Source organism: Oncorhynchus mykiss, chromosome 11, assembly GCF_013265735.2.
Source record: "Oncorhynchus mykiss isolate Arlee chromosome 11, USDA_OmykA_1.1, whole genome shotgun sequence".
In the NCBI taxonomy this organism is placed as follows: Eukaryota; Metazoa; Chordata; class Actinopteri; order Salmoniformes; family Salmonidae; genus Oncorhynchus; species Oncorhynchus mykiss.
In genome coordinates this window covers 48,831,770-48,854,054 of record NC_048575.1, presented here as the reverse complement: position 1 = coordinate 48,854,054, position 22,285 = coordinate 48,831,770, and the positions used below count along the sequence as shown (strand labels likewise).

Genomic DNA, 22,285 nt, shown 5'->3' with positions numbered 1-22,285 from the left:
TCTTAAACAGATGTTTACTACTGTATATTGGTGTGTGAAGGGTTGGTTTCCCTTTGCAGGAGCTGGAGGATGTAAATAAATGGGGCCTTAATGTTTTCAAAGTCACTGAGTTCTCTGGGAACAGGCCCCTGACCGTCATGATGCACACTATATTCCAGGTAATCATCACATTTGATCTGCTCTATTTTTGTTGATTGTACTTACATGACTACTAGAATACACAATAATGTTTTGCTTTTTCTTATAGGAGAGAGACTTGTTAAAAACGTTCAAAATTCCACTTGACACCTTTATAACATACCTGATGACCTTAGAAGACCATTACCATGGCGACGTGGCCTACCACAACAACATCCATGCTGCTGATGTCACCCAGTCCACTCACGTGCTGCTATCCACCCCCGCTCTAGAGGTTGGACCCCTCAATCAATCAGTCAATCGATTCATCAGTTACATACTTCAGTTTTTATTTGTCAGATTGTAACTGACAGATTTCGGATGGCTGTTATTTGGTGTGTTACTCACTATCTTATCATGTTTGAATGGCTGGTGTGACCCTGTACTGTCTTCTCTGCTGTTCCCAGGCTGTGTTCACCGACCTGGAGATCCTAGCTGCCATATTCGCCAGTGCTATTCATGACGTTGACCACCCTGGAGTCTCCAACCAGTTCCTCATCAACACTAGTGAGTCCGAGTACAGGCCTGACTTAATAGCGACGTCAATGGCTGGCTGGTGCACACGCATGCACGCACACACACATACACATAAAAGCCACTCAACAGAGCATGCACGAAAACGTAGACGCACACACACGTGCCAACCCCTACACACATGCACACACACAAGAATGAACTGTAGAGATCAATGATGGATGCCCTCTGTCTCTCCTGTGCATCTGGGATCAACACTCACGAGATTCAACCACCCATGTGCACACACACCAGATACCATCCCCCTCCCAGCTCTGGGACAAATGCTTGTTCTATAATTCCATCACATACTGTAGAATACAGTACCAAATAGTATAGTGTAAACACTCACTTCATTGCAAGTGGAAATAGTGTCCTTATTCTACAAATGATCGACCTCTGCAGATGTGTTAAAGAGATTCTCCGGCACTTTTGTATGCTTTTTAGCTGGTAGTTCTGAAACCAATTGTGTACTATGTCACATATGTGCACCACATCGTTGCTCTCTCTCTCTCTCTCTCGCTCTGCTGTGTGTGCATCTTGCTAGCTGTCACTCAGATGGCGAGGGGCTGAAGCTCATTGGCTAGAACTCGAATTACTAGGGGGCTAGCCCACGTGGGGAAAATGTAGGGAAAATGGCTCAGCACAGCTTCCAGATAAACAGTCACTTTCAAACTAGGGATTTCATGGCTAATTGATGTAAGCCTGTAATTGTGCTCATAGATTAAGCATGTTTATAAATTGGGTCATTCTGAATGCTCGTTGGCTGAGAAATGTGGTATATGAGACAATATACCTCGGGTATGACGCAAAACTACTTGTTTACTGCTCTAATTACATTGGTAACCGGTTCATAATAGCAATAAGGCACCTCAGGGGTTTGGGGTATATGGCCAATATATCACAGCTAACGGCTATGATATGTTGTCGTACATAAGAACAGCCTTTAGCCATGGTATAGCCAAGGCCTTTTTGCTTAAATGAATTACACATTCATACATCAAGCCCAAAGCGGTAGGTTTAAAAAAATACTTAGTAGTCTCCAAAGTTCCAGAGCATGTGTTTTAAAGTATATATTTCTGTTGTATATATTGACTGGTGAGGCAAAGGACCTCAACAACGCCTCTCCACCGAACCCTGTTTTGTGGATATAATACGTTATTTATGTCAAACATCTGAGTCAGTGTATGTGTGTTTGTCCTGCAGACTCAGAGCTGGCCCTCATGTACAATGACTCGTCAGTCCTGGAGAACCACCACCTGGCTGTGGGCTTCAAGCTGCTTCAGGAAGAGAACTGTGACATCTTCCAGAACCTGACCAAAAAACAACGACAATCACTGCGCAAGATGGTCATCGACATTGTGAGTGACTGGATAATCATCAGTAACCAATACGAACGTCTGTGAAATTGTCTCCACATCAGCTTAGAAAATGTCCATGGTTGTACATGATTGCTTCTGTTAACTTCATATGAAAGTTCTGTTCTATTGCTTTGTCCCTGCCAGTATTGTGACAGCCTGTGTTGCATCTCTGGTGGTCCCCAGGTCCTAGCCACTGACATGTCCAAACACATGAACTTGCTGGCTGACCTAAAGACCATGGTGGAGACCAAAAAGGTGACCAGCTCTGGAGTTCTACTCCTGGACAACTACTCTGACAGGATACAGGTACTGCAGAACATGGTGCACTGTGCGGACCTGAGTAACCCCACTAAGCCCTTGCAGCTGTACCGCCAGTGGACCGATCGCATCATGGAAGAGTTCTTCACCCAGGGGGACAGAGAGAGGGAGAGAGGCATGGAGATCAGCCCTATGTGTGACAAACACAATGCCTCGGTTGAGAAAAGCCAGGTACCCAAACACACCAGACACATTCACAAACTCCCAACACACACTCGCACATATCCTTACTGTTGTTTTTAACTAAACCTAAGCCTCCCTCTCCTCTCTCCAGGTAGGTTTCATAGACTACATTGTCCACCCTCTATGGGAGACGTGGGCAGACCTGGTGCACCCTGACGCCCAGGACATCCTGGACACTCTGGAGGACAACAGGGAGTGGTACCAGAGCACCATACCCCAGAGCCCCTCACCTACCCTGGACGAGCCTGAGGATATCAGCCGCCCCCTTGGAGGGGACAAGTTCCAGTTTGAACTCACCCTGGAGGAAGACGGGGAGTCGGACACAGAGAAGGACAGTGGCAGCCAACCCGAGGAAGAGGATGAAGAAGAGGAGAATAGTTGTAGTGACTCGAAAACACTCTGTACGCAGGACTCTGAGTCGACAGAGATACCACTGGACGAACAGGTGGGGGAGGATGAGGAGGTGGAAGTGGAAGGAGAATCCTCTTCATCGAAACCATCTGTAGTCGAAGAGGAAGAGGAGGATGATGAGAAGAAGGGAGAGGAGAAAGCAGCCGATACATAGCAGTGTATGGACGGCAACTAAACTGTTCTTCTTAGTAACCAGAGATTATTATTTATAGAGTATTTTGGGGTTTTGTGGAGTGTCTGTCTGTTTTTTTTATATATATATATATATATGTTTATGGTTCCAAAGCGCACGCTGCTCTTCACCCCTTGGTCCCTCCTCTCTCCTCATCCTATTGGTCAGCTTCTTAGACACGCTCACTGGTACTTCTACACGTTTTTTGCACTCAGGAAAACCCTTTTCCATTCACATTTGTACTGGAGTTGTCTGTGTGTTATTTAACTTTAAACCCTGTCCTACTGTGTTGAAGTTACATTAAGGATTTTGATCAGCCGTTTAGAGTGTGTTTAATGCTGTTTCTATACAGTATATCTCCTCCTTTCAGCCTTGCCTGACTGATGGCAGTGTTTCTGTGTGTTATTAAGTGCCGTTCTGCAGAAGTTGCTATAGTATATTTTTTTCTTAGTTCTTTGTACTCCTCAGCAAAGCCAGTGAAGCAATGTGCTAAGTTGCTGTGTGGTCTGGATGAATGAAAGCCCAACAAGACACGTCACCATGCAGAGAGGAGCTGCAGCACATGGAGAGAAATGCATTGTGGGAATTTATCAAGACACTTTTCTGAAGTTGAAGTCTTCCTTGAAAACCTGACTGAAAAAAAGGCTAAGATCTTACTAATGCTAGGTTTGACCTCTAGAGTTTTTGTATCATAATGTACGTATCTTTTTTAGGTTTTACTTTTGCTATCCTAGGTTTTACTTTTGTTAACAAAAAGAAAAAGAGAAGTGACTTGAAAGTCAAGTGAAATCTGTTGATGAGAATACCTCGTCTGCCACTGCTTTTCTGTGTGTAAAAGGGTCATTTTCTAGTTATTGTATTTGGGTTAGTATTGGGGAATATTTGCACTCCTTTAAATATATCCAACCTAGCCTCAGGGCAATTCGTAGCATCTGGGACAGACATTTGCCCCTTCCATTTAGTATCATATGTTACATTACAAATGGAATAGTGATTGTACAATATTATACAAATTGAAGGATGTGTAGTATCATAAGTCTTACCTGGTCGAACAATATCATACAAATTGTATTAAGTAAGTTATCGTATGTCTTGGAGGATGTATATGTCTTTGTCTGAAACCAGGCTGCTTGTTGCGTTGCAGGATAATTTACTTTGCTGGTTAGGAGAATTGACAACAAAGCAGTGGTTAACTTGAGCAGGAGCTCACCAGAGCAGAGTACCGGTACACAAAAAGCTTCTACTGCTTGAGCTTCTGTTCATTTTATAGAATATTAGCTCAAATGTATTGTGGAGCTCCTGCTCTGAAATATAAACCATACTGGCACCCAAAATGAGTACCAGAACCTATTTCAGTCTAAGTCAAGCACTGCGACAAGAATGTATGTAAAACGTTAGAAGGTCCAGGCTGTGTCACATCCGGCCGTAATTGGGAGTCCCATAGGGCGGCGCACAATTGGCCCAGCGTCGTCTGGGTTTTCCCGGAGTAGGCCTTCATTGTAAATATGAATTTGTTCTTAACTGACTTGCCTCGTTAAGTAAAGGTAAAAAATAAATGACAATACAAGGTAAGAATTAGGTTAAGATTAGGTAAAGGGTTGGGGAAGTGTTAGCTAAAATGCTACACATTACTAGATGGTTGCGGTTTACGCCCACCTATCCTTCCCGAGCAACCACATTTCGTTTCTGTCTTAAGTAACCAGACCATTATTCCATTTGTAGCATAACTGAACTTATCATTTTATGTCAAATAGCAAACGTCTAAATTATTAGTCCAGTCCAATATATCGCCCAATTCCAAATCAACCCCCAGCTCCTACCCTCTGTCTACGCACTTGATCTGAGAGGATTGGATATATATTAAGAGTTTCAAAATCCTCTCATATCTACAGGAGTGCCTAGGGGGCAGGTGCTCGGGCTTGATTTTGTCGATTGCATGTCTATCAAAAGTAATTTACACTATTACTCCCACACCACTGTCCCCATTTCTGGTTGTAATAACCATGTAACAATTATTTCCAAGAATGTTTTCGCTGAAAAAAAATGACACATGTTGACATGTAGGCCTACTTTACTTTACGTTCAATGAAATAATTTAGTCTGACTGACCAGAAGGACGCCTTTAAGTTCCACTTGTGGTTGCCTGCAGTAAATGTGAGCAAATGTCATCCGACAATGCAATGCTTGTATTGGATATAAGAAGCACCTTTGGTTAATAAGTTGTGGAAGTCTGGGGGGGTTGGGACACTTTTTGTGCTAAGCACACAGTAACCTTATTTCCCATTTTCTGTCAATCTTGTCTTCGTTTTCTGATTGTGGTGTAGGGATGTGGTCGATTCTGTTTCTCATTCGGGAAGCAATTTGTTCAAAAATAGTGGTAAGAATATATTTAGCGTTGAAATCCCTCAGATAAAGTAACAGCTTTGTGACATGTCTGAAATATGAAACGTGACAGTCATTATTACAATTTGTCATGGCTTATAAGAAACAAATCAAATTCCAATTCAATAATTGAAAGATCCTCATTTAAAATAAATGTATCTTTTCATCTCTTGAATGGGGAACTAATATTACTATCCTGAATTTACTTGGAATGGAATTGACCGCAGCCGTTACTGCAGGTCAGTAATATTTACCAACGCAACTACATGGTTGATGTTTTCACACGTTAAGAAAATGCCTGTCGTTGTCATGACACTATCCTTTTTGATTAGTTTGTTTTGACCAAGAACACAAGACAATCAGCTCCATGGTGTAGTAGTGGTCTCATAAGAAGTATAGTCGGCTACAGTTAATGCACTGATGTTTTCATATCTCTCTACTTTACTATTTGATTTCAACTCGCCAAAACTCACGTGCACATTTAGGCTTGAACAATGCCCTATACACTTAATCCAAGAGACTCTTTCTTTTCCACATTTTCTATTGTTGTTGTTGTTACAATTGATGTTATTATTTATTGCTATGTTTTTCTATTTGTTGTGTCTTTCTTGCCGTATTAGGGTGGGACAGTAAAGCTTTCACTGTAGCATAGAATGCAGTACAGGCTTGCCAGTTACTATACCCAAATATGCTGTTTTTCTAACTATGTACATACAGTATAAAAAAAAATGTTGAAATGTAAAATATGACTTGCAGTAATGAACATGTCTTTTTAAAGAGTGCTTATTTTAAAAGAAATGTGTCGTTTCTAATGTTTTATTTCATTCTTATTTCCTTGTGCCAAGTTTTTTCCCCCATCCTCACCGGATGACCTTCCCATAATACAGTTTTTCTGGTTGTATCTCTGTTTACAAACATATTTATTGTGCTGTAAATACTACCATTACTATTATTATTATTATTCTCCTCATGATGCTGTTTGTTGTAAGTTCATTGACTCATCATCCCTTATGGTGATGGTGTGGCTGTATCATGTCCCTCTTGTTGAGAGAATGTTTATTACACAAAAACTGATCCATTGATATCGGTTATCTGAGAAGCTTGCTTAGAGTGGAGGAGGAGAGGGGAAAGCCAAATTGTTTTCTAGAGGAAGCTGTTCCTTGGCCCATGGGCTGTGCCTTAAATTCAACATGCCATTTTTATGTCTCTCGTTTCTTTTTAATTCTCCTCGTTTGCTGCATTAGAGAGTCTTGGGGTTTGAGCTGACCTCACCCAGACAATGGCCTCCAGTTGTGAAAGGAACTCATTAATTAATGTTGCCTTTTTACTATTACAGCCAAATCAGAAATATTATGTGAACATGGGAAAAAAAGGCAGTACGTGCTATACATTCTGTTGTCAAGGTTGAAAACGGAGGTCATGGCTGTGGAGTTCCTGGTCGACTCAGGCCTAAGATCCACTAGATGAGTGGTGGCTTGGCCAAGCTGGATACATGGGGTTGGTTGGTCCTATGGGGTTATTAAGCACCAAGATTTAGAGACGCATCCACGTGTTCAGTCACTGCTGCATTTATTTAGGCTGAAACACTCACGATGTGTTGCTCATCCATGCTTGGCAAGCACATCTAACCATACAACATGCAATATCTAAAACCACTAGCATCTTTCTGCCTGGAGAGGAGAAGGCTAGTATTTATATAGTAGGGGGGGGGGTCATTCTAAAAACACATCCTTCGATGGGGACTCTTATTTTGACACACATACTGTAGATTATTAACAGCCATGGACCAATGGAATCAGTGGTTTCTTTTGTCATTTTGTGTTATATTTTTATGGTATGAAAGGAATACACAAACTGTACGTAACTTCAAAAAGGTCTTCAGGACAATTATTTTTGGGTTATGTCTTTAGAATGCCAACTTGTCTTGAAGTTTCACGAGACAATATAAAGTTATTTTAATGGATTCCTTGTCAATTGCAGTCTATTGAATAGCACTGTAGATCATAAACTTTCTGTAAAAAAAAATACTTAAAAAAGTGAAGAAAAAATGTTTTTTTATATGCAACAGATTAAATAAAAGCATGGGTTGATTCTGCCTACCCGTTGGTCTCTTCTGTATCATTATAAAGGGAATTGTACGGCATATTTAGTAAAGATAGGCAGGTCGTTCCAACAATTTGGTGCCTTTTGAGAAGTTTAACTTGGTAAAAAAAAAGTTTGATTTCACCTCATTTTAACATTCTGTCAGAAAGAGCACACGTTTTCTCATCCCAAGAGGTTACATTTAAAATAAAAAACACCATAGTCAGTGCCAGTGGAGGATCCTCAAAGAAGGAAGGGGAGGACCATCCTGCTCAGTGAATTTAATAAACATATTGAAACATTAAAAATGTTTTTTTTTAGATAAATCTATACTAAATATATTCACGTCACCAAATTGTCACACCATGATCTGTTTCACATGTCTTCATACTTGTCTCCACCCCCCTCCAGGTATCACTCATCTGCCCCATTATCCCCTGTGTATTTATACCTGTGTTTTGTCTTGTCTCGTCAAGCATACCAGTGTTTTTCCCATACTCCTGTTTTTGCTCTAGTCCCTGTTTTCTAGTTTTCCCGGTTTTGACCATTCTGCCTGCCCTGAGCCTGCCTGCCATTCTGTACCTTATGACACTGCCCTGGATTACTGACCTCTACTTGCCCTGAGCCTGCCTGCTGTTTTGTACCTTTCGAACTCTGCTCTGGATTACTGACCTCTGCCTGCCCTTGACCTGTCGTTTGCCTGCCCCCTGTTTTTGTAATAAACTTTTGTTACTTCGAACTGTCTGCATCTGGGTCTTATCCTGAGGTCTGATACAAATAATTGATTAAAATGCACTGTTTTGCAATGAAGGTCTACAGTAGCCTCAACAGCACTCTGTAAGGTAGCACCATGGTGTAGCAGCTAGTTTCTGTCCTCCAACCTATCAGAGCTCTTGCAGCATGAATTTACATTTTGTCCACCCAATCAAAGGATCAGAAAATGTATCCAGCTAGCTAGCACTGCATTGCATAAAATGTGGTCAGTCGTTAACTCAAAAAGAGAGAAAGACAATCGTTGAAGCGTTTTAAATTAATTAATTTAAAAAAAAAGGAAGGAGAAATAAACGAGAGAGAGAGATTATTTATTTATTATGTATTTATTTTCTTTCACTTAGCTAGCGAATGCAGTTACTCAAATACTTGGCTCAAACAGTAAGGGATGCTATGTTAGCTAGCTGGCTATGGCTATTCAACACTGAAACTCTTTCAAGTCAAGGTAAGCTTTTGGTTTTATTAATTTATTGCCACCGGGGTCCGCTGGTGTAACTGCTAAACAGCTTGCTGACTGTACAGTATGATTGTAACACGTTAGTTCTAGTAGCTATGACGTTATCTAATATGGTGACATCGATGTATGCTGTGTGTAGCAGTTAGCAGTTATAATACAAAGGTTTGGCTTGGAAATTTTTTTTCACCTGGTCACAGACAGCTGATGTGTTGTGCACTGAAGTCCACAAGCGAAGGGAAAAGGTGAGAGGAGGAGAGTGCGTAGTTGCGAGAAGGAATTATACAACAAGCAAAATGATCATGTTTATGTATGGCTGCTATGAAAGTGAACTGTGTTTGTGTGTGATCAGGGGTGTATTCATTCCACCGATTCTGTTGAAAAACGTTTCTTAAATGGAAGCAAACCGAACGAAATGGGGATAAACATATCTGAATTTGTCCAATATAAACTCTGGTTTGCAACTGTTGGACTAATGATAACACCCTATATCAGCTAGATGCAGGCAAAAGTGTGCAAGGTGATATTGAATGTGTCACTGTCTGTCACCTAGATTACAAAAACAAATATCTCAACCTGTGCACTTACGTTGTAAACTTTAATTCATAGGTTAGGTTGTAAAAACCTCATGATAGGTACTATAGGGACAATATTGGTATCATGTAGTAGGCTAAACCTATTGACGTTACATTGAACTGGGTGAATGGAATATGAATGACAGTCATCCAATATGCTGTAATATAAATAAGACCATGCTCATAAAAATAAATTGTCCTCCCTCATCTTAAACGTCACCGACTGCCACTGGGCAGTGCTTATTAAGTGCAAAATAATGTAACTGGTTTAATGATTTTACTTAAATCAGCTGTCAAAAGATAAGAATGCTATTTTCGGATGATTATTCCCTATTGGAATTTGTACCCACTCTTAAGCCAGATTTCGCCATAAAGCAGGTTTTAGTGGCTGGCATATGGGCCCTTGAGCCATAAAATCAGCCAATGGTTTATTTCAGTGATTAAAATGTTTCAAACGTGTAGTCTATTCAAACTCAAGGTCTCTGCCTTGATTCAATGCTTTGGCACCAGGCACGGTAGGATGAAACAGCGAACAGATAAGGAAAGGTATTTAGGTCTGCCCTCCCCTTTCGACTGTGGTAGGTTTCCTCTTAGACGATATGCATACGTCTGTCTATTAAACCTTTAAATATTAAAGTTGTTTGCCTTATCTTTTGCATCCAGAATTTCTCCACACCTTGACCAGTTTTCAATTCGTAACAAAATCCCCTTGTGACAGAGGGAATGGAATCTTGTGTTCAACAGGGAGTGGTAATTGAATGCAAGCTTCACAGAACTGATTTTCATTGTTCAAACATTTCTAGTCTGTCTATCTATGGGTAACATGATTGACGTGTTAGGCTCAATCCGCTGTCCACCACAAAACACCAGAAAATGGGCAAAAAGAGAAGAACTAGCTCACCTGCTTTTACACTATGATTCGATTAGATGTTGAATGTTTCTTTAAGAATTTCTTAAAAAGGAATCATTTCACGATGTAGATGTAATGTTCCCTATATAGGGGACTTTGAGCAGTCCTGGTCCAGTTCCGACTGACATTTCGGGGTACAAAGTGCTCTGTGAACGTTGTAGAGTCCAGTGCCTTATAAGGTCAGAAAGCCCTATCTGTCTGCTCTCCGCTACCACTTGAAGTGTCAGGTTTCACACCCCACGTTTGTATAGGGAGTGACCTGTTACAATTTGTTGTCCCTCTGAGTGAAAGAGCCCACAGCCTGGGAGACGGCCTATGAAGGGGGACGGTCTAACGAACCAATCAGTTGTGGTTTCATCTCGGATTTAGAGCTCTCATCATGAAAAAATACAAAACAATGCAATAGAACAGAAACACGACCACTTTCTCTTGGAAGCCCTGTTTATACCCAGTTCTAACATGCATCTGTTGTTCTGATCTTGTACACATTCTGATTGTGCCCACATTTCTCGACAGATGTAGACAATCAAAAGACGCATTGTGATCTGATTGTGATTAGATCTTCATGACCACCTCCGGATGTGTCAAAGACGCTTCTTGCACATATATCATTGAAGTGTAAATGAATCCTGACAACGAAAGCATATACGGGCGGCAGGGTAGTCTAGTGGGCGGCAGGGTAGTCTAGTGGTTAGAGTGTTGGACTAGTAACTGGAAGGTTGCAAGTTCAAATCCCCGAGCTGACTAGGTACAAATCTGTCGTTCTGCCCCTGAACAGGCAGTTAACCCACTGTTTCTAGGCCGTCATTGAAAATAAGAATTTGTTCTTAACTGACTTGCCTAGTTAAATAAAGGTTAAAAAAATAATAATAATACATTTGGCCACCATCATGGTTGTCTATCAAAAAAATCATACAGGCCAGTTGAGGGATAATTATGGAGAATGATACCTCTACAATTCCTTCAGAATTAAGATCATGGTGTGGTCGGATGACACAGTCCAATCGAAATTAGATCAAGTATATAGACATGAAGATATATATTTGGGAATGAGAAAATAAAGGGTTCCCACATCCGATGTCAGTGCAAAACCATATATTTTAAAACATTGTACAGAAAGGCCAGGGACTGTAATAGCAGGACTGGGAATGGGAGAAACCAATGCCCATTTTATTCAAAGCTGGACACGGTATTGGGTGACCATCTCACGGCCCACCACCCACCGTCCCAAGCATCCACAATACATTGCATTGTAGTTCAGTCTAAATTCTGTAATGCTAGTATATCAATGATCAATCATTTGGAAGAAACCAAACCACGGTTGTTCTCCCAGCATGTCATATTTGTTAACCTTTTAGGTAGGCTACTGTTAAGGGCTGCACTAAATATGAATCTGACCCCTGATATATTATGCAATCCTGTGTATTATATTCTGTGAATCTTTTCAAATTGCTATGGCAATAAAGTGCAGACGATGTCCGAACTGATGCATAAAGGCGCATAGCTTCTTTAGAGAGCATAAAATATTTACCTTTTCAATCATGAACATTTTTATGAAAACAACGTAAAAACAGTGCCTTTAGAAAGTATTACTTTTTCAACATATTGTTATGTTACAAAGTGGGATTAAAATGAATTTAATTGTCACTTTATTGTCAACGATCTACACAAAAAACTCTGTAATGTCACAGTAGAAGAAAAAATCTAACAATTGTAAAAAAAAAATAATAGGAAAAATAAACACTAATATATCTTGATTACATACTGTAAGTTTTCAACCCCCTGAGTCAATACATGTTAGAAAATAGTCTCTAAGAGCTTTCCACACCTGGATTGTGCAACATTTGCCCATTATTCTTATCAACATTCTTCAAACTCTGTCAAATAGGTCTTGCCTTAGATTTTCAAGTAAAATTAAGCCAAAACTGTAACTCGGTCTGGCAGAAACATTCACTGTCTTCTTGGCAAGCAACACCAGTGTAGATTTGGCCTTCTGTTTGAGGTTACTGTCCTGCTGATAAGTGTATTAATCTCCCAGTGTCTAGTAGAAAGCAGACTGAACCAGGTTTCCCTCTAGGATTTTGCCTGTGCTTAGTTCCATTTAGTTTATTTTTTATTCTGAAAAACTCCCCAGTCTTTAACGATTACAAGCAAACACATAACATGATGTAGCCACCACTATGTTTGAAAATATGGAGATTGTTGTATTGGATTTGGATTTGCCCCAAACATAACATTTTGTATTGCTTTCCCACAATTTTGTTGCTTTAGTGCCTTGTTGCAAGCAGTATGCATGTTTTGGAATATTTTTATTCTGTACATGCTTCCTTTTTTCACACTGTCAGTTAGGTTGGTATTGTGGATTAACTACTATGTTGTCTCGACCCCGCCCTGTGAAACTGGGTCCTGGACTTCCTGACGCGCTGCCCCCATGTGGTGAGGGTAGGTAACAACATCTCCACCCCGCTAATCCCCTGCGTTCTCAGCCCTCTCCTGTACTCCCTGTTCACCCACGACTGCGTGGCCATGCATGCCTCCAACTCAATCATCAAGATTGCAGACAACACTACAGTGGTAGGCTTGATTACCAACAACGACGAGACAGCCTATAGGGAGGAGGTGAGGGCCCTCGGAGTGTGGTGTCAGGAAAACAACCTCACACTCAATTTCAACAAAACAAAGGAGATGATTGTGGCGGGACAGTAGTGGAGAGGGTGGAAAGTTGACAGGACAGTAGTGGAGCGGGTGGAAAGTTGACAGGACAGTAGTGGAGAGGGTGGAAAGTTGACAGGACAGTAGTGGAGAGGGTGGAAAGTTTTAAGTTCCTCGGCATACACATCACGTACAAACTGAAATGGTCCACCCACACAGACAGCGTGGTGAAGAAGGCGCAGCAGCGCCTCTTCAACCTCAGGAGGCTGAAGAAATTTGGCTTGTCACCAAAAACACTCACAAACTTGTACAGATGCACAATTGAGAGCATCCTGTCCGGCTGTATCACCACCTGGTATGGCAGCTGCTCCGCCCATAACCGTAAGGCTCTCCAGAGGGTAGTGAGGTCTGCACAACGCATCACCGGGGGCAAACTACCTGCCCTCCAGGACACCTATGTCACAGGAAGGCCAAAAAGATCATCAAGGACAACAACCACCCGAGCTACTGCCTGTTCACCCTGTTCACCCTGTTCACCCATCATCCAGAAGGCGAGGTCAGTACAGGTGCATCAAAGCGAGGACCGAGAGACAGACAAACAGCTTCTATCTCAAGGCCATCAGACTGTTAAACAGTCTCACTAACATTGAGTGGCTGCTGCCAACATACTGACTCAACTCTAGCCACATTAATAATGGAGAAATTGATGTAATAAATGTATCACTAGCCACTTCATATAATGCTTACATACCCTACATTACTCATCTCACATGTATATACTGTACGCTATACAATCTACTGCATCTTGCCATCTTGATGTAATTAAATGTATCACTAACCACTTTAAACAATGCCACTTTATATAATGTTTTCATACCCTACATTACTCATCTCATACAGTGGGGAGAACAAGTATTTGATACACTGCCGATTTTGCAGGTTTTCCTACTTACAAAGCATGTAGAGGTCTGTAATTTTTTATCATAGGTACACTTCAACTGTGAGAGACGGATCTAAAACAAAAATCCGGAAAATCACATTGTATGATTTCTAAGTAATTAATTTGCATTTCATTGCATGACATAAGTATTTGATATATCAGAAAAGAAGAACTTAATATTGGTACAGAAACCTTTGTTTGCAATTACAGAGATCATACGTTTCCTGTAGTTCTTGACCAGGTTTGCACACACTGCAGCAGGGATTTTGGCCCACTCCTCCATACAGACCTTCTCCAGATCCTTCAGGTTTCGGGGCTGTTGCTGGGCAATACGGACTTTCAGCTCCCTCCAAAGATTTTATATTGGGTTCAGGTCTGGAGACTGGCTAGGCCACTCGAGGACCTTGAGATGCTTCTTACGGAGCTACTCCTTAGTTGCCCTGGCTGTGTGTTTCGGGTCGTTGTCATGCTGGAAGACCCAGCCACGATGGGTCTTCAATGCTCTTACTGAGGGAAGGAGGTTGTTGGCCAAGATCTTGCGATACATGGGCCCATCCATCCTCCCCTCAATACCCCTTGCTTCACAGTAGGTATGGTGTTCTTTGGATGCAACTCAGCATTCTTTGTCCTCCAAACACAACGAGTTGAGTTTTTACCAAAAAGTTATATTTTGGTTTCATCTGACCATATGACATTCTCCCAATCTTCTTCTGGATCATTCAAATGCTCTCTAGCAAACTTCAGACGGGCCTGGACATGTACTGGCTTAAGCAGGGGGACACGTCTGGCACTGCAGGATTTGAGTCCCTGGCGGCGTAGTGTGTTACTGATGGTAGGCTTTGTTACTTTGGTCCCAGCTCTCTGCAGGTCATTCACTAGGTCCCCCCGTGTGGTTCTTGTGATCATTTTGACCCCACGGGGTGAGATCTTGCATGAAGCCCCAGATCGAGGGAGATTAACAGTGGTCTTGTATGTCTTCCATTTCCTAATAATTGCTCTCAGAGTTGATTTCTTCAAACCAAGCTGCTTACCTATTGCAGATTCAGTCTTCCCAGCCTGGTGCAGGTCTACAATTTTGTTTCTGGTGTCCTTTGACAGCTCTTTGGTCTTGGCCATAGTGGAGTTTGGAGTGTGACTGTTTGAGGTTGTGGACAGGTGTCTTTTATACTGATAATAAGTTCAAACAGGTGCTATTAATACAGGTAACGAGTGGAGGACAGAGGAGCAACTTAAAGAAGAAGTTACAAGTCTGTGAGAGCCAGAAATCTTGCTTGTTTGTAGGTGACCAAATACTTATTTTCCACCATAATTTGCAAATAAATTCATAAAAATCCTACAATGTGATTTTCTGGATTTTTTTCCCTCATTTTGTCTGTCATAGTTGAAGTGTACCTATGATTAAAATTACAGGCCTCTCTCATCTTTTTAAGTGGGAGAACTTGCACAATTGGTGGCTGACTAAATACTTTTTTGCCCCACTGTATATGTGACAATAATAATAATAACAAAAAAACACAATTCTGTTTGCTCAGGGTATAGGGCAAGCTGTGGTCTGTAGGGTGTTACTGTAGAATCAAAAGACATGTCCATATGACCTTTCAGACAAGAGGACCATTGATGGCTTCTTAGTGTCATCTTCTGTTTGCTCAGGGTATAGGCTGTGGTCTGCATCGCTACAGTAGAATCACACTTTCATGTGAAATGTTTATTATGCTTTTAAATAAGTTTTATCTTCCTACCCAGGGACTGCAGTTGAAAACGAGTTTGCAGACTGAATGTGGCCTTATTTTGTTGACATTGTAAATGTAAAACCACCCATGTCATCGACAGACTGGAATGTCCATTGTGCAACGTGTTCTACTTTGGATGGACAAAAAGACATCTCCAGGATTGCATGGCTGAACATAAATACCCCATACATGTAGGTAATAAGTACTACCCCATGGGAGACACTACAAGTCCTTGCACCAAAGCAATACTATCTCTTCACCCAGACTATTTGGCTAAATGGCTACCCAGACTATTTGCATTGACCCCCCCCCCCCCCCTCTTTTACACTGCTGCTACTCGCTGTTCATTATCTATGCATAGTCACTTTACCCCTACTTACATGTACATATTACCTCAATTACCTCAACTAACCTGTACCCCCGCACATTGACTCAGTACCACTACCTCCTGTATACTGCCTTGTTATTGTTATCGGTTTTTGTTCTCTTTTCTTCTTAACTCTTATTTTTCTTAACACTGCATTGTTGGTTAAAGGCTTTTACATTAAGTAAGCATTTCACAGTAAGGTCTACTACACCTGTTGTATTCGGCACATGTGACAAATAAAATTTGATTTGATCTCTACAAGTTATGGGCATTGATCATAGTCCAGTCTCAATTAGAAAATGTGACTGGCTTAAACACCTCAACCAAAGGGAAAGATTCTGGGTATACTAACAGGCCACTAAGTACAGTGTTTAATGAATGTATGGATTTTTCACCATTCATGTAGGGTTTGAGAGTGTTATGGCTGTATGGCTATATACAGTATATACATGTATTTTTGCTTCATCTACTGGACTTTTTACATACTGTTCTCTTTCATGGCTAACGCTTTATATTGTTCTACTACTACTTACCCAATACTACTACTACTATTGTAATGCCCATACGGTTATGGTATCACATTTTATGTATAAAACACAAGATATTGTTGTTGTAATCCACTATTAATCCAAGGCTTTCAATTGGGAATTGTGGCAGGATCGCAGCCATTTGTGTCTCAACACTCAAGGAAGATGCCTGTTACAACTCACCATCTCCTGCTGTCTCCTTTTCCTTTATTCTGTTTAACAGGTATCAGTGGAGGCTCCTCAGAGGGGGAAGGGGAGGACCATATCCTTTTTAGATAAAACTATACTAAATATAATAACGTCACCAAATAATTGATTAAAACACACTATTTTGCAAAGAAGGTCTACAGTAGCCTCAACAGCACTCTTTAGGGTAGCACCACAGTGTAGCTGGAGGACATCTAGCTTCCATCCTCCTCTGGGTACATTGACTTCAATACAAAACCTAGGAGGCTCATGGTGTTCACCCCCTTCCTTAGACTTGCACAGTAATTAAGACAACTTCCGGGGGATGTCCTCCAGCCTATCAGAGCTCTTGCAGCATGAACTGACATGTTGTCCACCATATCAAAGTATCAGAGAATGAATCTAGTGCTGAAAGCAGAAGCTACAGCTAGCTAGCACTGCAGCGTATAACATGTGGTGAGTAGTTGACTCAAAGAGAGAGTAGGACAATAGTTGAACCGTTTTGAACAAATACATGTCTTCCTAAATGAAGGAGAAGCAAGAGAGAAAGTTTCACTTACTTAGCTAGCAAATGCAGCTAGCTAAACTCAGCAAAAAAAGAAACGTCCCTTTTTCAGGACCCTGTCTTTCAAAGATAATTCGTAAAAATCCAAATAACTTCACAGATCTTCATTGTAAAGGATTTAAACACTGTTTCCCATGCTTGTTCAATGAACAATAAACAATTAATGAACACGCACCTGTGGAACGGTCATTAAGACACTAACAGCTTACAGATGGTAGGCAATTAAGGTCACAGTTATGAAAACTTATGACACTAAAGAGGCCTTTCTACTGACTCTGAAAAACACCAAAAGAAATATGCCCAGGGTCACTGCTCATCTGCGTGAACGTGCCTTAGGCATGCAGCTAGGAGGCATGAGGACTGCAGATATGGCCAGGGCAATACATTTCAATGTCCGTACTGTGAGACGCCTAAGACAGCACTACAGGGAGACAGGACGGACAGCTGATCGTCCTCGTAGTGGCAGACCACGTGTAACAACACCTGCACAGGATCGGTGCATCCGAACATCACAACTGCGGGACAGGTACAGGATGGCAACAACAACTGCCCGAGTTACACCAGGAAAGCACAATCCCTCCATCAGTGCTCAGACTGACCGCAATAGGCTGAGAGAGGCTGGACTGAGTGCTTGTAGGCCTTTGTGTAAGGAAGGTCCTCAACAGACATCACCAGCAACAACGTCGCCTATGGGCATAAACCCACCGTCGCTGGACCAGACAGGACTGGCAAAAAGTGCTCTTCTCTGATGAGTTGCGGTTTTGTCTCATTAGGGGGGATGGTCGGATTCGCGTTTATCGTCGAAGGAATGAGCGTTATGGTCTGGGGCAGTGTGTCACAGCATCATCGGACTGAGCTTGTTGTCATTGCAGGCAATCTCAACGCTGTGCGTTGCAGGGAAGACATCCTCTTCCCTCATGTGGTACCCTTCCTACAGACTCATCCTGACATGACCCTCCAGCATGACAATGCCACCAGCCATACTGCTCGTTCTGTGTGTGATTTCCTGCAAGACAGGAATGTCAGTGTTCTGCCATGGCCAGTGAAGAGCCTGGATCTCAATCCCATTGAGCATGTCTGGGACCTGTTGGATCGGAGGGTGAGGGCTATGGTCATTCTCCCCAGAAATGTCCGGGAACTTGCAGGTGCCTTGGTGGAAGAGTGGGGTAAGATCTTACAGCATACACTGGCAAATCTGGTGCAGGTCATGAGGAGGAGATGCACTGCAGTAGTTAATGCAGCTGGTCGCCACACCAGATACTGACTTACTTTTGATTTGACCCCCACTTTGTTCAGGGACAGAATATTCCATTTATGTTAGTCACATGTCTGTGGAACTTGTTCAGTTTGTCTCAGTTGTTGAATCTTGTTATGTTCATACAAATATTTACACATGTTAAGATTGCTGAAAATGAACGCAGTTGACAGTGTGAAGACGTTTCTTTTTTTGCTGAGTTTAGTTTAGCCTACTGAAACAACCTGCTCAAACAGAGGGATGCTATGTTAGCTAGTTGGCTATGCCTTTCCAACACAACAGGTATATGTCACTAGTCACCCCCAAAGCCAAATCCTCCTTCCAGTTCTCTGCTGCCAATGACTGGAACGAACTGTAAAAATCACTGAAGCTGGAGACTCATATCTCCCTCACTAACTTTAAGCACCAGCTGTCAGAGCAGTTTGCAGATCACTGCACCTGTACATAGCCCATCTGTAAATCAAATCAAATGTATTTATATAGCCCTTCTCAAAGTGCTGTACAGAAACCCAGCCTAAAATCCCAAACAGCAAGCAATGCAGGTGTTAAAGCAAATAGTCCATCCAACTGCCTCATCCCCACACTGTATTTATTTTTTTATCTTGCTCCTTTGCACCCCAGTTTCTCTACTTGCACATTAATCTTCTGCACATCAATCAATCCAGTGTTTAATTGCTATATTGTAATTACTTCACCACCATGGCCTATTTATTGCCTTTACCTCCCTTATCTCACCTCATTTGCACACACTGTATATAAACTTCTTCTACTGTATTATTGACTGTATGTTTCTTTATTCCATGTGTAACTCTGTGTTGTTGTATGTGTCGTACTGCTTTGCTTTATTTTTGGCTAGGTCGCAGTTGTAAATGAGAACTTGTTCTCAACTAGTCTACTTGGTTAAATAAAGGTGAAATAAAAATAAAATAAATAAATAAAAAGATATCACCTATCCTAACTGACATTGGTAATAGAACAGTGACTGTGTGTATGTGTTCACAGATTCATCTATGAAGCCAAAACTTGGAGACTTACAAGGTGATGTGATTGAGTCCAGACCGACAGACAAGCTTGATACTCACGTCTCTGAACGGAGAGGCACTTTAACACATCCACAATGTGGGGTTGAAGGTGATTAATAATAATACAGTACAGCAGAAATGTCCAGAATTAGCAACACCCTTTTAATTGAATGTGTCACTGATGAACTCTGCCTCAACTCTGCCAACTCTGCAGATGGAAAGGACTGTAGATGCTTTTGCCAAGACTCCTGCCTCTGTTGTTTGATGGGGAAACCATTGGGTATGTTTTATTTGACCTGTTCAAACTTCAAAATAGTATATTTAGTGTGTCAGATATTACCTTTCCTAACTGCCTTTGATAATAGAACTGTGTTTGTGTGTCAGATATTACCTATCCTAACTGCCTTTGATAATATAACTGTGTTTCTGTGTCAGATATTACCTATCCTAACTGCCATTGATAATAGAACTGTGTTCATGTGTTAGATATTACCTATCCTAACTGCCATTGATAATAGAACTGTGTTCATGTGTTAGATATTACCTATCCTAACTGCCATTGATAATAGAACTGTGTTCATGTGTTAGATATTACCTATCCTAACTGCCATTGATAATAGAACTGTGACAATGTGTGTATGCGTTCACAGAAACATGTATGGCGCCAGCACGTGCAGACTTGCAAGATAATGTGTCAGTCCAGACTGACAGACGGGCTTGATAGTGATGTCTCTGAATGGAGAGAGGCCTGGCACTCAGCATTAACATTTAAGTAGACAACTTTTACTTGTAATCTATTTTTTTATTATTGAATTGAATGGTATCAGTCAATATGAGGAGAGAAAACCCCTGTGTATTCTGCACCAGGATCAGGGAACTCCTGTTGTATAAGGGACACCACAGAGGAAGGTATGACCATTCTGTTTGCCAAGGTAGGCCCTGTACCACCAGCCAAATGTCGATAGGCACAGTGTCTGTATCAGCTGGGAATGACTATGGAAGGTGAAAGGTGCACATTGCTTCTATGGTATTATGTAAAGGTTTGTTTATTTTATATGGACCTGTTACTACATTTGAAAGGGTTCAAAACACTTAGTTTAGAATATCTACATTCAGCAATTGCATTCTCCTCATATTACTCTGCAGGTTACAGACCTATTCAAAGCTTCCTCTGACATCTGCCTATAAATATTGAACTCAACTTGCAGGAGGTTTGTTTGTTGTGATTGAGAGGGGGGAAACAGCTGCGCGCAAGGTTCTGGCAGATGGTTGTGTCTTAATAGTGGAAGTCGCTCTGGATAACAGTATCTGCTAAATGACCAAAATGTCAAATGCAAATGTTTAACATACCGATCTCATTGTATTGAATTATTATTATTTAATTTGACTGTGTAAAACCTTGCAGGACTACTTATTTTTCTGAGATAGGACGGATATACAGCATTTAGCAAAAAAAACATGATTATTTTCTCTTTGAAATTAAACTATGAAGTGATACAGTTCCAACAAATGCAAGTATGTCATTGAACAACCACATACCATGATTAGATAGTGAAAAAACACACCAATCCTCTTTCATAATCTCTTTAAACATTAAAAGCTAATTTTCTAATATTTATTCAAATGGATATACAGCGTTTATTCATTTGTTGATTCCACATTGTTATCGTATGGAGAATAACTGTGCAAAGGGCAGAGTTATTCAGTCCTTTTTCCACTTCCATATCCCAACCCTAGATGGCAGCAGCAACTGGGTCAGTTGCTGAGTTAGTTCTGCCAGCAATGTGATACATTTGACGATTACTCAGGTGTTGGCAATCAGTGAGAGAGGTGGAGCCTTGGTCTAGCGGTCCTTGCCTGCATTTGTTTGATACTTTTCTTTTTGGACTTTTTTCTTTGTATTTTCCTTTTTTGAATATTATTATTTTGTCACCGAAACTTAAATGTTAATGAACAAACTGATTGGGCTGGCCAACTAGGAGAGTCAAGACCGAGCTAGCTGAGTACCCGCATACCCTTACTTCTCATATCAACGCACACATTCAGCAAAGGTTACGTATAATTTAGTCAGGCATAAAACCCCTAGACGACTGTGTAGCAATAGCAGTAGGCTGGCTAGCTTCGACAGCAACTAGGATACTGAAATGATGTTTATATTTAAGATTGCGCAAGGTTCCGATGCCTGGTGTCCTTGAACAATAAGGCTCAAAGTGTGGGTTTTCATCAAAACAACGTTTCCTGCCATAAAAGGACTATCCATAATCTCTAGGGACAATATTAAGTGACGGGTTGAGTATGTCCCTAGCTATCAACTAAGTGTTTAAAACCTGTTTTTATCCAGGGTCTTCCATTTTTCATCTGTAGTTTTCAGCTCGTGTGACTGCGTGGTCTTCAATGGCAGCCCACAGACAGAAAATGGTGCTATCTGGAGGAAAGTTTCATCAGAAGTTTATTTTTCAGATATTCACACGTAATACAACATGTATGCATGGACACGGGATTATGGATTATAGATATCCCTTCAGTGGCGTGATTTAGGCTGTCTAGGTGATTTTGTAACAACATGAATTCTGAAACTGAGAAAAATACATTTCAATGGGAAGTCTGACTAGGAAAATGCCAGTAGGCCTACACTCAATTTAGCTTATAAATGACCAAATATGCACTACATGACCATCTTGTTGAACATCTAATTACAAAATCATGGGCATTAATATGGAGTTGGTCCCCCT

At 41.2% G+C, this 22,285-nt stretch overlaps 1 protein-coding gene and 1 long non-coding RNA gene across 2 annotated transcripts in view; both read left to right on the top strand.

Moving 5' to 3' along the window:
* LOC110535812 (cAMP-specific 3',5'-cyclic phosphodiesterase 4D) overlaps positions 1–7,616 on the top strand; it is a 100,315-nt gene extending 92,699 nt beyond the window's left edge. Inside the window, exons 9-14 of the mRNA XM_021621113.2 lie at positions 60–158; positions 248–412; positions 585–684; positions 1,897–2,051; positions 2,235–2,540; positions 2,644–7,616. Coding sequence (XP_021476788.2) covers positions 60–158; positions 248–412; positions 585–684; positions 1,897–2,051; positions 2,235–2,540; positions 2,644–3,117 — 1,299 coding nt within the window. The 3' untranslated portion in view covers positions 3,118–7,616. The remainder of the gene's footprint in view (positions 1–59; positions 159–247; positions 413–584; positions 685–1,896; positions 2,052–2,234; positions 2,541–2,643) is intronic.
* Positions 7,617–8,600: 984 nt separating this feature from the next.
* Positions 8,601–21,421, top strand: LOC118937449. Its single transcript, XR_005034797.1, has 4 exons — positions 8,601–8,815; positions 19,534–19,662; positions 19,768–19,833; positions 20,204–21,421. It is a non-coding gene; the product is annotated as an uncharacterized LOC118937449 (long non-coding RNA).
* The last annotated feature ends 864 nt before the right edge of the window (positions 21,422–22,285 follow it).